Source organism: Sarcophilus harrisii, chromosome 4 (assembly GCF_902635505.1).
Source record: "Sarcophilus harrisii chromosome 4, mSarHar1.11, whole genome shotgun sequence".
Taxonomy (NCBI): Eukaryota; Metazoa; Chordata; class Mammalia; order Dasyuromorphia; family Dasyuridae; genus Sarcophilus; species Sarcophilus harrisii.
In genome coordinates this window covers 351687817-351707072 of record NC_045429.1, presented here as the reverse complement: position 1 = coordinate 351707072, position 19256 = coordinate 351687817, and the positions used below count along the sequence as shown (strand labels likewise).

Here is a 19256-nt window from a genome sequence, read left to right as displayed (position 1 = left end):
AAGTCTAAAATAGAATTTCTGGTCTGAATAATTAGGTGAGTTCTGTCTCTACTTGGTCATTTTTGTATTTCTTTCTTTGTATAGCATACAAATATATATTCTTTCAAAAAATATCTGGTGAGGAATTTCCTCAAAAGAAATGTCAGAGTAGAAAATTTCAGAGTGCCTTATATGTAAGAAAGAATTTAAGACAAATTAACAGCCAGTCGGTTTCCACAATATATTCAAAAAAAGTCTTAAGACTCTCATGTTTCTTCTATTGATCCACTGTGTTTTTGAATAAATAACTATTTAGAACTTATTCCATATTCTCAAATTTTTTTTAATTCACTTAAGATTATTTTGAAGATTAAGTAGATTCACTTATTTATCACTATCTAACAAATAACAATATTAAAAAAGAAAAGTAGGGTACTCAAGTCATACAGAAAAAAAAATGTAATAGATGAAATTAAACTTTAGAGACCTTTATCCAAAGGCCTCTGGGTATGACCAACATTACCTTGATTTGATTAAAAGTTTAGATGAAAGATAATATTACTTCCATAAGATATTAGACATTCTGCATATGTTACCAATGCTCTTTCATCCAAGGTACCTCTCTAACTGATTGCTGGATATAATTCCAGATGTAAAATATTAAGCAATGAAGCTAACTTGTAACTGTACTAGAATATAGATTCCCAAATTAATTTACAACCAATTTATAAAATCTCATTTAAATTAGTAAGATTTTCTTTTATAATCCACCCAAGCTGAATATAGGTTTTTCTAAATTTTTCAAGAAAATCTCAATATCTCTCATAATTTTTTTAAAGTATTTCATCCATTTATACTAAAAAAAAAGTTTTCAGAGACAAAGTAATAAACTCAATTTTAAAACAAAATGCTTATAGCAACATTTCCCATTCAACTAAAATGATTATTTTATGCTTGGTAGAAATAAAGATAAAATCTAACTAACCAAAATATTTTTTTTTCATTCTCAAGATAAACTAATTGCATGTACTTGAATAAATACCATTTAAAAGCATAAGATTTGGTAACTTCTAATAACCTGAGAACTGAAAAAATTTATATGGGAGCAGAAAGAAGAATTAGAATTTTTGCAAATGAACATGTGGCTTAGAAATCAAACTAAAATATTAATTTTAGTCCTAAGTCTTCCAATTTTAACCTACTGTGATGATAATGAAGATTTACTGATAATAAATCTTTTTTTATGAATTGGTCCTCGCAGATACTCACTTTGTTCATGAGGATTTAATAAGTTATTAAGGTTGACTTATTATCCTAAACATAAATGTACACATCTTGAAAATTTTATGCCTTATTCTTTCCTAAAAAAATCAAAACTGGGTTACTCACATTTTTTCCATCCATCAGCTCCATACATTTTTCATTCCTGTTGAAATTACCGATTACTTCAGGATGGACACAAGTATGATCCCTGCTAGAAAGAATAGTCATTCGGACCCCAGAATATGCTGTCCTCCGCAGTTCTCTAGTAATCTGAGCTATCTGTTTATGTGTACGAGTCCCAAAAAATATTTTAGGTGTCTTGCATATTCCCCCATGTTCTTTCTTCGTTATATTATCATCATCTTTACTTTTCTCACTTTTAGTGGAACAGGAACAGCGAGTACAAGGACCAAGAATCTGTAACAACAAAAAAAGTTTGTTTATGATATTACTCTCTATAATGCCCTCATAAAATCTATTACAAAATGATCAAAAAATGAATCACAACTGTCAAGTAAAAATGAGTTTTTAAAAAGATCTAAAATTCCTTCCAAAATAGATAAAATGTAAAAAAGAATATCATGTGGGTATGGATAAGTCCATATTAAAAATAAAATATAAACTACACTGATGATTGGTCCTTTGCCAATCTAAAAAGAACTTCCAACAAATTTTATATAATTATACTGAACCTTAGACATAAAATTATATTTTGAATTTAACAGTCAAAGTGTAATCATTCATATCTTCCCCATTAAAAATACATTAAGAAAAAAGGCATTAATTCTAACACTGGCTTAATTCAAGTGAATTTTTTGGTACTATCATTTTACTATTTTATGTTTATAACATGGCCCAATAGAAGAGATTCTAATCAAGCAAAAGGTGAGACAAATATCCTATGATTTTCCAGTAAAACAAAAACAAAGTTTTCTTTATACAATTTACAAAAGAAGAACTTAATGTCATTTTGCCACAAAGATCTCAAAATGGACAACTTTAGCTTTTGGGAAAAAAGAAGGCAAACTTAGAAAATACTGTAAGATTGATTCTAGGAAAAATAGAAAGGTTAATAAAATAGTATTAATTCTGACAAGGAATAAAGATTGTTTATTTGATGCTAATATAACTGAAATTCAATTACTCTTCATGGAAATTCTTTTCCATTATCATTATCATACAGAATAGATTTTTTTAAAAATTCCTAAACATATCAAATTATTGTTCTGAAGAGGTTTTTATCTTTTTCAGATGAAAATTCTATCCACTGAAACAGTCTACCACAGTCTAGCCTGTTTCTTCATAATCTCACCAAAAGGCAACATTAGCTACATAGTTCAATATTCATCTTACTTCTTACCAAGTATTTCATGGTTCATAATTATAAGGAACTGAATCCTGGAAAAGAAAAAATTCTAACACTGCATTACAGAACCCAACTGGCTTTTCCCACTTCTTGGTCCTTAAGCATAGTTCCCTTTCTTCCCTCAGTCTCTGAGACAAAAGTAGCAGACTACAGATTCATGTGAGAAAAATAAAGTGAAATGGTATAAAGTCTGTGAAAAGCCTGATTGTTTGTAGGATTTTTCACTGGAGTGAAAAAGCTAAACAACACATGAGTCTAACAGAGTTCATATTGGAAGGTTTTAGTTTAATAGGACAGAGAGCAATATGCTATATTTGACAGTTCAAAGATTTTTTTAATTGTAATCAGTAAGATTATCCTTCATAAACAAATGCAAGTCATGGCATGTGTTACACCACAATATGGGAGATCAAGCTGTCTTTTAGCCTCTACTCTGTGGAAAAGCAAGTTCAAATTACTCCCGATCCCACTCAACCTTGTCCGCCATTAAATATGACAATACATGATAGAATGGATGTAAATGTGACCCTTCTAGATCTGTCACTCACTGGGATAAAAGGTTCACTGATGTGCCAAATAAACAGTCCCGTCAAAGTAGATAAAGTTACAGCCATGCTGGAATTGTTACACTCTCCTATCAGGTTGCCAGTAACAGCAGATTTCATTACGGTGTGCTGCCACATTAAATAGCTAGTTCCAAATATCCTGCCTTCTATATTGAATAATTACTTATTCACTGAAAGGATAAAAAGAGAAGTTATGAATGGGGCTCTTGTCAGCAGTGAGGCAGGAAACAGCTGACATGTGGTGTATGTTACATATGTGGCAATATCCGACTCAGTTTATGGTCACACAGAAAACTGTAATGCAAATTATATCATGATATTTCTGACCAAATTCTTTTTTTCTCTTTGAAATGATCACACTAATTAACATATTAAAAGAATTAATGTAACTTTAAGCAGCAGAATCAGTTTACTTTTTCATACATCAGACTTTTAAATCTATACTCAATCTTTTCTCTTAATTCAGCTTTCCCCTGTTAACACTATAGCAAAATTCATCCTTCATGGGAGAAGAGAGGAAGGCCCCAATGTTTCATTAAATGCAAAGAGTAAATAAAAACATAAAGGTAATCTAGAACAGTAATGCTTTCCCAGGGTATAGAGATATTAGGTATTGGATATAATTTTTTCAACAGCTAAACTTAAGTAATAACATTTTTGCCACATGTTTTGCATTTCAAACTTTTATTTCAATTTTATTATTTTTTTTAAAGTAAGTCTTAGCACTCACAGTAGTGAGTTTATACTTTGGGGGTTAGTCAATTAAATGTTTAGCAGCTAAAAGCTTCAAAGGATTCAAAGTTTAGAACTAACTTCAAAAAACCTACCCTCACTATAGTACTTTTTAATTTTGAAACTTTTAAGCGTGCAATATTTTGTTGTTTCTTTTTGGTAAACATATACTGCATCATGGAGGAGATTATAAAGAGACTAACATGCCAGTCTAACATGCTAGAACAATAGAAAAATTCCTTAGAATAGTACAGTGAATGAGAAGTGGAAACAGAAAGCAGGAAGGCTTCTTCATTTATTATCAAAGAATAATTCCTTTCTTAACACATATGTTCCTACTAACAGTTAAACTCTTCGGTGCACAGTACCACAATACCAATAAGCTACAAATTGATCCAACCATTCTAGAAAACAATCTAGAACTGCGAGAAAAAAAAATTGATTCAATATGCTCCTTGACACAGATATCCCTACTATGACATATATCTCAAGGAAGTCAAAGACAAAAAGAAAGATATAAAATTTATTAAGATATTCCTAAGGATCATCTTTTGTGATAATAATGAAATGGAAATAAAGTGGGTATCCATTATTAAGGAATGACTAAACAGTGACATATGAATGTAATACAATAGTATGTGCATTGTAAAAAATGAATATAAGAAAATTTTTTAATTATGTAAGGACATTTATGAGTTGAAGTGTTATAAACAGAAGAGTAAAATACACAATGATTACAATAAAATGATAAGAATAATATAATGAAATATATGAATGTTATGCAATAACAACTAATTCCGTACCCAAAAAAGGTGAGGTAGGGGAGGTTCTGGGTATGTGACATTGCATATGCTATCAGATATGATCAATGTCTCTGATGATACTGTTTAACCTATTTTTTCCCTTTTGATACATGGGAAGACTGACGTGGATTAGGAAGGGGGGGAGAGAAATGATAGAGTAGATCCAGAATTGTCATATAAAAGAAAAATGTATAAATGAAAATGTTTAAACAAATAAACATATAAGAGGTATAGCCATGTATATTTAGGAAGTACTTTATAGTATTATATATCATAGCAGTACAAAATTAGGCCACTAGCTACAATGCATTAAAAAAAAAGTTATATATACATATGTATATACCTATAAGAATGTACATGCATGCAAATATATATATATATGATATATTACGTGTGTGCATATATATATTTCCTTTTTCATATATGTATATACAAGCACACACATATAGACACAAATATGTATATATATTTTAAAATATTATATAAAATTGGTGTTTAAATACATATTTACTGCTTGTCATATCTTTTGAATCAAAATAATATGTATCATCAGAGTTCTGTCATTTTTACCACTTTCTTACTAAGAGTTATCTGAATTCAGTTTTTGCATATGCAAGACTTGAAGGGAAAGTGTGGCTTATATTTGAACTAACATGGAAATTATCAACATGAAATGGAAAATGTTAAGAAATTAATGTCTCAAGTAAGGTAGCAGAAAATGTTATTCTCAGTTGCAAAGAACACTATAAAAGTCAGTGACTTTCAAAGTTGCAGAAAAATAGGTAAGGGTCTTGGTGAAAAATAGTATGTCTCCCAATCCATTCAAGAGGGTAAGACCTCTATATAGGTCTATATAGATCACTGTATATAGACTCCCTCTGGTTCAGGAGTATCACACTAATAAGCACTTACAAATTTAATAATGCTACACTATTAATTTATCATTTTTCTTAGCCATTAGCAGAGAAGTAAATTGACCTGTAAGCTGGTTGGTCTGTTCTGAGGGGATAAAATTGTCAATCGGCCTTCTGATAAACATACTGTTAACCATGAGTCAGCTAAAGATATTGAAATTATTCATTCACAGCCAATTTAGCTCCAGGTCAAGTCAGATAAACACAAAGGCCTCCTAATAACTTGCAATCTCCAGAAATTGCATGGGGCTGTACTGGGTGGCAGAATCTGACTTTGGGAGACTGCTTTTTTTCCTCACAACCAAGGAATTTCTAGAGCCTTTTAATTTTAACCAAAGGCAAGGAAACTCAACCTGATCTTTTAAGTGAGTCAGAAAAAGAAGTGCCTAAGGGGTATGACTGTTGAGTTGATCTAACCAATAATTTAAAATCATGGTTCCCTCAGCAACCAAAATTCATCTTGGAATTTTACTGCCAGAAATATTCATATACAATTTCCTCCATTTAAATGATCATTTTGATCTGTTACCTCCATAGCATAATGGTATAATGGAAGAACATTTTACTTGGAACAAAAATAACCTTGTTGAATTTTTCCCTATCTATGTGAATCTGGGCATGTCGATTTCTCTAAGCTCTATTTTTCTAGTTTATAAAATGGAGAAAATATTAGGTGCACTTCCTCTTTCACAGGTTTATTATAAAGATCAAATTAGATGAGTATTAAATGTTTTACAAATCTTAAAACCCTATGTAATATAGAACTATGTTTTACATGACTTCATATGTATATTGAGTATAACAGGGGGAGGGAATGTATAATGTCTGGGCTAGCTTTCGGGAGGACCTCTGGACAAGCCTTGGTCTTAGCAGTAGAGTCACTATGAGGATGATCAGGGATGGAGTCTGGAGTCTGAGCTCAAGCACACACATACTCTCTCCTGTCTCCCGTCTTCTCAGCCCTTAAATACCTTAGTACAATTACATCACTACAGCACACTGAGCATGTGCCAATTGTAGAACCATTACATCACCATATCAAACTAAGTAATAAGTATATGTGAACTAGAGAATCATTATCTCATCAATCACACTGAGTAAACACCCTATTGCAAGTATCCTTGTTTCAAGTACACTTTTCCAGAGTTCCAACTCTCTACAGGAGTGAAGGGAGTCAAAGATCTAGAACTGAAAATAAAAATAAAATTAGAAGCCTATGTAAGTGTATATTATTACTACTACTACCACCACCACACCACCACCACAATGATGATAATTATGACAACTATGACTACTACTTGATATAGGGGAGAAGATAAAAAAGATCTGTGCAAAGACTGAACAAATTAAGATATATTAATATAATTGATTATTACTATGCTGCAAGAAATGACAAAACAATTTCAGAGAGACTTGGAAAGACTCATATGAACTGATACAGAATGAAGAAAGTAGAACTATGAAAGCAATTTATACAACAACAACATTATAAATACAAACAAATTTGAAATACTTAAGAACTCTCATCAATGAAATGGAAAGCCATGATTCCAGAGGACCAAAGAGAAGGCATATTATATTTACAGAGAAGTACTGTACTTAAAATGGAAAAGGAGATAGATATTTCTGGAAATAGTGAAGGTAAGATTTTATTTTCCTGGTCTATGCATATTTGTTATGTAGTTTTGGGGTTTTTTCCTTCTTTTTTTCAATTTAAGAGGAGTAAGAAGGTGACAAGGTATAGGATCTCCCCCTACCAATAAAAAAAAAAAAAATGAGGAAGACAAATGGAAAAATAGAAATATCATAAAGCCTAAGACTGCACAAAAAGACAGCAAAAAGCTATAGATGCTGGGAAAGTAATCATTCCAGGGAAGGCAACAGACTCACAAATAAACAGTCTGCAAGTTTATGTTAGTATCCTAAACCAAGCCATAACAGTACCTTCACTAAGAAAGCCCTGGGGCAGGAGGGAGGAGAAGAGGGGGAGAGAGATGGCAGATCATGGGCACAGCCTGAAGTCCTCCAGCATACTAAACACACAAAGAGAACTAGAAACCAGTGGCAGGAATCCATGAAATTCATTAGGGAATTCTGGTCCCATCCATGCCATTCAAAAGTGTAGGAAGAATAGAAAACAGCAGAACCTGGATGTGGGGACATCCTAAATCAGAAACTAGAGATAGGGATAAAGATTAAAAAGACCCAGAGTAACATATAGAAATATTATAAATCAATAGATCCCAAGAGATAAACCCAAAAGAAGAGAGTAACTCTACAACAACCACAAGCAGATTCGTGGGGGGGAAGAAAGGGAATAAAAATGGCTTGGCCACAAAGCCTACAATTTCACCTTGAAGAAATGAAGGAAAAAAATTTCTTTCCAAAAGATTTTCATAAAAAATATTATAGGTCAAATAATAGCTTTGAAGGAAAGAATTAAATGAAGAATAAATATCTTAGAAAAGCAAGTGCTTCTTTACCCAAATATTGGATTCCCTTAAAGTTAGAATGAATCAGGCAGAATTCAAGAACCATGCAGACTCTATGAAATAACAAGAGCAGGGCAAAATTTTTAAAGTGAAAAAATTTTAAAGAGAGATGAAAATGCAAGGTACCAATTACCAAAATCAACTGATTGAAAACAGGTCAAAGAGAGAAAATTTGAGACATCAGATTCCCTAAAAATAATATAAAAATCCTAGGTATTCCATTTCAAGAAATCTTAAAGGAAAGTATCCCAAGTTTATTAGAAGTAGGAAAGCAATGAAATAACAGAATGAATCTACCAGTCATCTCCTAAGGAAATAGGAGAAGGAAAGAGAAACTTAGGAAGAGAAAAAGAGAGACAGAGAGAGACAGGAAGGAAGGCAGGGAGAGAGGGGAAGGGCAAAAGGGAAAGAGGGGAAGGAAGAAAGGGAGGAAGAGAGGAAGGGAGAAAGGGAAGAAGGAAGGAAAGGAGGGAGGGAAAGAAGGAAAGGAGGAAGGGAAGAAGGAAGGAAAGGAGGGAGAGAGGAAGTGAAGGAGGGAAGATCGAGTATACACACATAGGATTTTCAAGTATTCCTGAGGAAAAATCAGTAGCTGAATAAAAAATCTGGAATGCAAATATGGGAGTCAAAGTAAAAAAAAAAAAAAATTAAATATATTTTGAGTAATTGGAAGAGGCTAACTGACGATGAAGGGCTTACTTTATGCTAGGGACGAAAAAACAAGTATTTTGAGAAGCAAAATTATTTCAAGGACAAAAGGATGATGAAATAAGACTAAGGGTCTAGGTTTTAGTGGTCTTAAAGGAAGTAGAAAGGGATATAACAATAATAATAAAAATCATCATTTATGTAGCACTTACTAAATGCTAGCTAGACATTATGCTAAGCATTTCAAATTATTGTCTTATTTGATCCTCACAATAATCCTGAGAGAGGTAGGTACTACTATTAATCCAATTTTGCAGATCAAGAAACTGAGGCAAACAAACTACACTTACACAAAAAATTTGCTGTGTAATAGGTTAAACTCAAAAGGAAAACAGGCAGAGGGAGCTAAAGATAAGAGAGATGGTCAAAAGAGATGGAACAGTCCCAATTTCAGATTAAAAGGCTATATCATAAAAGGAGTTCTAAAAAGAAAAAACAAAACAAAGCAACCAGCATTCAGGTTTTGGGCAAGAGAAGGAGTGATATCAAAGATATCAAGAGAAGTGATATCAAAACATATTGCTTGACTTACAGATCACTAACACTGATCATATCCATTCTTTTATCAGTTTCTTCTCTGTAAAGAGTAGGGAAAGGAAGTGGGAGAAAAAGAGGAAAGAAGAATAAGAGTATGATGGAGAAAAATGCATAATTAGCTTTCATCTTTAGCAAAGATGATTTTACCTATAAAAACAATGGGATAACCAAATGGATTAGAAAGCAGAATCCAGTAGTATGTTTATAAGAAACACATTTGAAATAAAGTTTCACAAAAACTTAAATTAGAGAATGGAAGAATATTTATGCTTCAGATTGACTCAAAAAAGCAAAGATAACAATCTCAGAAGAAATGGCTGTAAAAAGACACAAAAGAAAAAAAGGAAATTGCATTATGTTCAAAGGCACCATAGACAATGACATAATAGCAATACTTAATATATATGCACCAAATAAAATTATGTTAAAATACTAAAGGAAAAACTAATTGAATATCAGGGAAATAAACAAAATTACAAATATTGAGAACCTCAATGATCCCCTTTTGGACAAAAAGATAGCTAAGAAAAAAGTTAAGGACCTGAATAGAACATTTTTAGTTGGCAAAGACAGATTTCTGGTGATTATTAAATAGAAATAGAAAGCAAAAACACTATGTCCACACTGATATCTAGATAAAGATAAATCTTAGCTATTTATGGCACCTTTACAAAAACTGACTGCTAAGGCATTAAACGTCTAAAGAAATGTGGTTAAGTGAAAATATTAAGTTTATTCTCTACTGACCACAACACAATAAAAATTATAAATAAGAAAGAACCTTTAAAGGATTAACATTTAAATAAAAAAAAAATAACAATCCTAAAGAATCTGTTAGTCAAACAACAAAATATAGAAACAACAGATGTGTTCAGCCAAGAAAATGATAACAAGGAAACAAGCTGACAAAATTTTTGAGAAGCAGCCAAAACAGTTCACTGGGGAAAATGCATATCTATAAATGCTTTAATTAACAAAAAAAGAGACAGGACATATGAATCAATTTGTCATGCAACTAAAAAAATTATTTAAACCTTCAAAATAAAAAAATTCAAATAATATCAAAAAATCCTTGAAAATAAAAAAATTACACATAAAACTAGTAAATATTTTTTGAAAAACTAATCATTAGATAATCATTTAGGGGGGCAGAATCAATACTAAAAAAAAAAAAGGAAAAAGGAGACCTGACAACACATGAAGAAGAAATAAAGGAAAAATTATTAAATACTAACAAATTCTTGGGGCAGCTAGGTGACACAGTGGATAGAGCACCAGCCCTGAAGTCAGGAGGACCTGAGTTCAAATCTGTCTCAGACACTTAACACTTCCTAGCTGTGTGACCCTGGGCAAGTCACTTAACTCCAATTGCCTCAGCCAAAAAAAAATTAAAAATACTAACAAATTCTTTCTGCAATACAAATATGGTTTTAATTCCTAAACCAGGGAAAGGCAAAACAAAGAAAGAACTTTGTTACATGACTAGGCTGACTATATACCAAGAATGCAGTATTCCTTCAATATTAAGAACACTATAAACATGATAGACTATATCAATATGAAAAATAATAAAAATCATATGATTATTCAATAAATACAGAAAGGGCTTTTGACAAATATAATACTCATGTCGATTTAAAAAAAAAAAAAAACTTAAAAAAACACATGGACCTTCCTTAAGATGATAAATAGTTATCTTGTTAAAAATGGGTAACTAGGTAATGCAGTGGATAGAGTTCCAGGCCTAGAGTCAAAAAGACCAGAGTTCAAATTTGACCTCAGACACTTGCTTGCTGTGTGATCCTGGCTAATCACTTAACCCTGTTTGCCTCTGTTTCCTCAGATTTTGAGAAGGAAATGCCAAACCACTTCAATATCTTCACCACAAAAGTCCCAAAAGGGATCACAAAGAGTCAGGGATGACTAAAAATATCTCAATGATAAATAACAAAATCTATCTAAAATTAAGAATCAGCATTATATATTATGAAGAAACCCTATTATAACCTTTCCAACAAAATCAGGAGTAAAGCACAGATGTCTATTACTACTGCCATTTTTTGTGATTGAGTCTTTTCAGTTGTGACCCTATTTGAACTTTTCTTGGCAAAGACAGTAAAATGGTTTGCCCTTCTCCAGTTCAATTTACAAATGAGGAAACAGGATTAAGTGACGTGCCCAGGGTCACACAGCTGGTAAGCATCTGAGGCTAAATTTGAACTCAGGAAGATAAATCTCCCTGATTCCAGGCCCAATGTTCTATTCACTGTGCCCCTTAGCTATTCCAAGGATGTAAATATAAATGTATTTGTACCATTTATATTTATGATTAATAATAAAATAATTTATATTATAGTTATTATTAAGCTCAAGAAATGTTCACTATAGCAATATAAAAAAGTAAGTTAAGCACAGAAAAGAGTTAAGAAAATTGCCGTCTTTTGCATATTACATAATTATCTGCTTGGAGAGTCCTAGAAAGTCAACTAAAACTTAGTTGAAATGATTAATAATTATCAATAAAGTAGGAGGATATAAAATAAGCCCATTTAAATAATGATCATTGTACATTACCAACAAAGCCCAACAGAAAAAAAGAAAAATTCCATTCAATATAACTACAGAATATATAAAATATTCAAAAGCCTACTTACCAAAAGAAACACAAGAATATAACTAGAAAACATGTCTTGACGGAATAAAGATAGGCCTAAACAACTCAAAACACAAATTGGTCATATCTTCTGTTAATGTAATTTTTAAAATGTCAATGCTATACAACCTAAATTAATTTGCTAATTTAGTGCCATTAGCAATGAATCTACCAAAAGAGCTATTTTATAGAGCTAGGAAAAAAAAATAACATAATTCATCTGGGAGAACAAAAGGTCAGCAATATGAAATATGAATATGAAAGAAATATGAAAGAAAACTAGAAAGTAAGGGGCCTTAGTAGTACCAGATCTCAAACTATAATATGAAGCAGTAATCATCAAAACTGTTTCATTCTAATTCCAAAGTAGAAAAATTGATCAGTGGGATAGATTAGATTCAAAAGTAGACAATTTAACAATTTGATTGACAGATTAGGAAAAATCTACATGGTATTCAATAAAACTTATGATCCTAACTACTGGAGAAAAGAACTCATTATTTTTTTTAAAAATGTTAAGAAAAATAAAAGGCAGTCTTGCAGAAGTTGCGTTTAGACCAATATCTTACATTATATATAACAATAAGCTTCAACAGATGTGACCTAACTATAAAAGATCACATCATAAACCAAAGAGAGGAGAAAGGGAGAAGACATCTTGGGCAAAAATGCAAAGGAAGAGCTCTTGACTAAATAAGGGATGGAGAGATTTATAAAATATAGAACAGATAGTTCTGATGAGAAAAAGAAATTGAAAAGCTTTTATACAATCAAAATCAATGCAGTCAAAAGGAAAAAGGAAAAAAGGTAAAGGAAGAAGCAGTTGAAATAAATAAGAACAAGAGGTATTCCCCAATAAATAAATGAACAAAGAATATATCTCTTAAAAGAAAAGTAAGCTATTAACAACTTGATAAAAATGATCCAAAATGCAGATTAAAAGAACTCTGAAATTTCAAGTCAAACTCATTGAAGTGATAATAATAATATTTTTTAAAAACCCATAAAATAACAATTGTTAGAGAGGATATTGGAGGATAGGCACCCTAAAATACTGGAGTTGTAAACTGGTCCAGCCATTCTGGAAGGCAATTTGGAACTGTACCCAAAAAATCACTAAAGCACATATATACACTTTGACCTAGTATACTATATTAGCTTATGTTTCAAAGAGAACAAAATAAGAAGGGAGGAACCTTATGTACAAAAATATTCCAAGCAACATTTTTTGTTGTGGCAAAAGACTAGATACTAAGGAGATTCCCATCAATTAAAGAATGGCTTAAAAATTATATTCTTTCAGTATGATTATCAAAATTATATAAGCTATATTAATGTAATGGAATATTACTGAGCTATAAGAAATACAGTCCTTGCCTTCAAGGAGTTCACAATTTAATGTTCATAACCTAATAAAATAAGAGAGTGGCAAATAGTGATACTAATGTAAGAAAAGAGAAAAAAAAAGTACTTAAGAATGCAAAGAAGAGAACAAGAGAAGATTCAAAAGGAGAGACGAGTCAGTCTTAGAATATTCTGAATTTATGACATATTGTATACTATTTTTTAAAAAGTTAAGAAGAACTTTGGGTGCCAAGATGGCAGAGTGAGAAAGGAACTCTCTGAAGCTTCCCAAATTCTCCTCCAAACAATTATTAAAACCAAATCAGAAATAAGCCAGGCAGAAAAGTTTTGTTTCACTGGGATAGGAAAGTGAAGACCAATAGTAGCAGCAGCCTGCAGCAAGCAAGTCTCCAAGTCTAAAGCAATCCACCAATGAATTGCTACCCTCCAGCAATCTGTGGAACACAGCAAGGTTCTATCCTGGTCATCCTACCTCCAAGACAAGTCACCATCAAGGCCTTAACCTCACAGCTGACTAGTGGTGAAGTCCTGCCCAAGGACTGGCCAAGACCAAGTGCCTCTGGGTACTATCAGCAGAGAGGCCTTGTTTCCATAGCAACCAGCAACAGGGCCGCTGGAACAGATCAGCAACAAAATTTCTCCTCCATGTTCGGCTACCAGAGAGGCTCTATTTCCATAGAAACCTAACAGCAAAGCCCAAGCCTGGGAAGGACCAGCAACACAACTTCTGAGCCAGCCATCAGAAAGACTGTTATAGGAAGAAAGCTCCATCTCTGGAATAAGCCAATAGCTAAACCTCACACCCAGAAAAGGCCAAGAGGGAGGCCTCACCTAGTCCAAATCAAACCAGAAGGGAAGCCTGCACTCCAAAGAAAGCAAGCATCTAAGTCCTTCAGGGAAAGATAGTAGTTAAGATCCACAGCTCCAACACAAAAAGCTTGGGATAGCAAGTCACCAAAAAAAAAAAAAAAAAAAAAAAAAAAAAAGGAAGAAAAGAAAAAAGACAGGAAAAAAAGAGGAAAACAACATTTAAAAAGAGCTTCACTATAGAAAGTTACTAGGGTGATAGGGAGGATCAAGGCATGAACTTCAAAGAGAAAAACAATGGCAAAATGACTACATGTAAATCCTCAAAGAAAAATGTAATTTGGTCTCAGGCCCAAATAGAATACCTGAAAGAGTTTTAAAAAAGCAAGTTAAAGAAGTAGAAGAAAAACTGGGAAAAGAAATGAAAGTAATGCCAGAGGGAAAAAAAGAATCAATAGTATAGGAAAAATTATATAAACATTTACTGAGGAAAATAATTCCCTAAAAAATAGAATTGGTCAAATGGAAAAGGAAGTACAAAAGCTCACTGAAGGCAAAGGAGTCAGGATTACAACCAAAAATTACCTACCCAGCAAAACCAAACATAACCCTTCAGGAGGAAAAAATGGACATTTAACAAAATATTAAGATTTTCAAGCATTTTTAATTAAAGAACCAGAGCCAATTAAAAAATTTGACCTTCAAATACAATATTTAAAGGAAACATAAAAAGCAAAAATGAAACAAGAAAATGTAAGAAATTCTATCTTCCAAGAGAAAATCAGGAACTATATAAGAAAAACTACAAAATGCTTTCCACACAAATAAAGTAAGATCTAAACAATTGGAAAAATATCAAGTGCTTGTGGATAAGTCGAGTGAATATAATAAATATGACAATATTCCCTAAACTAATCCATTTATTTAGTGATATACCAATCAAATTCCCAAGAAACTATTTTACTGAACTAGAAAAAATTCATCTAGAAGAACAAAAGGATCAAGAATTTCAAAGGAATAATTGAAGAGAAAAGCAAATGAAGGTAGCCTAGCTGTACCAGATCTAAAACTATATTACAAAGCAGTGGTCATCAAAATCATTTGGTACTGGCTAAGAAATAGAGAAGCTGATCAGTGGAATAGGTTAGATTCAAAGAACAAAATAGCCAATGACTATAACAAGCTAGTATTTGACAAACCAAATTCCAACTTTTGGAATACGAATTCACTATTTGACAAAAACTGCTGAGAAAATTGGGAACTAATATGGCAGAAAGTAGGCACATCTAACACCATATACCAAGATAAGGTTGAAATGGGTTCATGATTTAGACATAAAGAATGATACTATAAACAAATTAGAAGAACATAGGATACTTTACCTCTCAGATTTGTGGAGAAGGAAGGAATTTGTGACCAAAGTTCACAAATCTTTGTGATCATAAAATAGATAATTTTGATTATATTAAGTTAAAAAGTTTTTGTACAAACAAAAGTAATTCAGACAAGATTAGAAGGGAAGCAATGAACTGGGAAAACATTTTTATATCTAAAAGATCTGATAAAGGCCTCATTTCTAAAATATATAGAGAATTGACTCAAATTTATAATAGTTCAAAGCCATTCCCCAATTGATAAATGGTCAAAGAATAGGGACAGACAATTTTCAAATGAAGAAATTGAAACTATTTGTAGCCACATGAAAAGGTGTTCCAAATCACTACTGATCAGAGAAATGCAAATTAAGACAACTCTGAGATACCACTACACACCTATCAGATTGGCTAAGACAGGGAAAGATGATGCTGAATGTTGGAGGGGATGGGGGAAAACTGGGACACTAATACATTGTCGGTGGAAGTGTGAACAAATCCAACCATTCTGGAGAGCGATTTGGAATTATGCTCAAAAAGTTATCAAACTGTGCATACCCTTTGACCCAGCAGTGTTTCTACTGGGATTATATCCCAAAGAGATCTTAAAGAAGGAAAAGGGACCTACATGTGCAAAAAAGTTTGTGGCAGCCCTTTTTGTAGTGGCTAGAAACTGGAAACTGAGTGGATGCCCATCAATTTGAAAACGGCTGAATAAGTTATGGTATATGAATGCTATGGAATACTATTGTTCTGTAAGAAACAACCAGCAGGATGATTCCAGAGACACTTGGAGAGACTTCCATGAACTGATGCAAAGTGAAATGAGCATAACCAGGAGATGATTTTACATGGCAAGAAGAAGACTATATGAAGATCAGTTCTGATGGACAAGACTCTCTTCAACATTGAGATGATTCAAACCAGTTCCACTTGTGCTGTGAAGAAGAAAGCCATCCACACCCAGAGAGAGGTCCATGGGAACAGTGTGGAACACAACATAGCATTCTCACTCTCTCTGTTGTTAGTTGCTTGTATTTTGTTTTTTTTTTTCTCAGTTTTTCTTTTTCTTCCTTCTTGATCTGATTTTTCTTGTGCAACAAGATAACTGTATAAATATATTGGATCTAACATATATTTCAACATATTTAACTTGTTTGGACTACTTGCCAGTTAGAGGAGGGAGTAGAGGGGAATGAGGGGAAAATTTGGAACAAAAGGTTTTGCAAGGGTCAATGTTGGAAAAATTACTCATGCATATGCTTTGTAAATAAAAAGCTTTAAAAAAAAAAAAAAGTAGAAAGTTACCAAAAAAAAAAAAAGAAAATATAAGAAATTTAATTACATTAAATTGTTTATAATTCTATATGTCAAGATAACATTTGTAACTTTTAACAACTTTCATACTATAAAAACAAATAAAAGGAATTTATAAAGAGAGAAGGTATAAAACTATAGTTACCTGAATGGAATGATACCCCCAAAAACAAAATAAAGGGGTAAGAAAGAAAACTGACTGGAAGAAGGGGAGAAATTGAATGGGGTAAATTATCCCACAGAAAAGAGGCATGATAGGGCTATTATGAAGAAGATGGTGGTTGGAGGTAATGGACAAAGCTTAAACCCTACTCTTATCAAAATTGGCTCAAACAGAATAATTGGATATAAAAATCTATCTTACCCTATAAGGAAGGAAAAAGGGAAGGACAATAGAAGGTGGACAGAAGACTGATAAAAGGGAGAATATATTGGGTAAGGCGGTGATCAGAAGTAAAACACTTGTGAGGAAGGAAGGGGTACGAACTAAGAGAGAAAGGGGGTTAAACAAAAGTAGCATGCAGGAAAATACAGGTATCACAAGTATAAATATGAATGGGATGAACTCACCTATAAAACAGAAACAGATAGCATAATGGATTAAAGACCAGAATCCTATGCTATATTGTTGACAAGAAACACATTTGAAACAAAGAGATACATACAGAATAAAGGTAGAGGATTGGAGCAGAATCTATTATGTTTAAGCTGAAGCAAAAAAAAGAAGGGTTGCTATCATCTCAGACAAAGCAAAAGCAAAAATAGATCCAATTTAAAGAAATAAAGAAGGAAATTATATCTTGCTTAAAAATAGATAATGAAGTCATTTAAATCCCAAACATATATGTGTTGTGTCCTGCTTTCTAGAGCCCCCAAGTTGGAGTGATTAAAATATTGAGTCCTGCTTTCTGGAGCCCCCAAGTGTGGGTGACAAAACATACCATTGCTTTCTAGAGCCCCCACGCTGGGGTGATTAAAATATACTATCCTAGTGGAAAAGTGATGAGGTGGGACTCCCGAGGATAGTGGAAAAATGGAATCTGTTTATTTCAAGGGCTTTTCCTCTTTTTATAATATAACAAAAGCAACACTGAACACGTGGGACTACATAAACAATTTGCTATTGCTATGTAGTTGCCACCTGGTATCACTCTTTCCACCTGCTATCACTCTGCTTCAATCTCAACACAGTTTGTCACTGCCCCTGACTTCTCAGGAAGGCCGAAAGCCCTTAGGGGAGATGGGGAGCCAAACCAAACATTGTTAGCAAGTTTCCTCTGGGCTGGAAGGTCTTATATCTTATCCAGAGTTTTCCCACTGACTGTGACCCGCTACATATATGTACCAAATGGTATGATAACTAAATTTTTGAAGGACAAGTTGAATGAATTACAGGAGGAATAGATAATAAAACTCTACTAGTGATGGATCTCAACTTTCCCCTCTCAGAACTAGATAAATCTATCAAACAACAACAATAATAACAACAAACAAGAAGGAAGTTAAAGAGAAGAATAAAATTCTGGGAAAAGTTAGATATGACAGATTTCTAAAGAAAACTGAATAGGAACAGAAAGGAATATAGCTTTTTCTTAGCGGTGCATGGTACCTACACAAAAAAATGTATTAGGGCATAAAAACATCACAAGTAAATGAAGATAAGCTAAAATAGTAAATGCATCCTTTTCAGATCATAAAAAACAAATCACAGAAACAATCATAGAAATAATTTCATTAAAGAAAATGACAATGAGACAACATACCAAAATTTATGAGATGCAGCTTTGGGGAAAACATTATATTTCTATTGCTTACATCAATAAAATAGAGAAAAAGAGGTCAATGAATGGAGCATGCAAGTAAAAAAAAAATTAGAAAAAAACAAATTTAAAATATCCAATTAAACAACAAATTCAAAATCTTCAAAATCAAAGGAGAGATTAATGAATCTGAAAGAAAACCATGGAACTAATAAATATAAAATTAAAATCTGGCTTAATGCAAAAACCAATAAAATAGAGAAATGATTGGTTAATTTGATTTTTAAAAAAGGAAATAAAACTAAATTACTAGTATGAAAAATGAAAGTGAATTCACCACTAATGAAATTAAAACAATTGTTATGAACTATTTTGTCCAATTATACACCAATAAATTTGACAATCTAAATGAAATGAATACCTACAAAAACATAAACCACCCAGAAAAAGAAACAAAATACTTGAAATAATCCAATCTTTGAAAAATAAATTGAACAAGATACCTATAAACTTCCTAAGAAAAACTTCCCAGGTCCAAATGAATTCACAAAAAATGTTTATTAAACATTTAAAGAACAATTAATCTCAATACTACCTAATCTAGTTGGAAAAGCAGGCAAA

The 19256-nt window shown here is 32.3% G+C and overlaps 1 protein-coding gene across 5 annotated transcripts in view; it reads right to left on the bottom strand.

The window, feature by feature from the left end:
• BRIP1 (BRCA1 interacting protein C-terminal helicase 1) overlaps positions 1 to 19256 on the bottom strand; it is a 378898-nt gene that overhangs the window by 307580 nt on the left and 52062 nt on the right. For all 5 annotated transcript variants that reach the window (XM_031966520.1, XM_031966525.1, XM_031966521.1 and 2 more), the window contains one exon: positions 1369 to 1659. In XM_031966520.1, coding sequence (XP_031822380.1) covers positions 1369 to 1659 — 291 coding nt within the window. The remainder of the gene's footprint in view (positions 1 to 1368; positions 1660 to 19256) is intronic.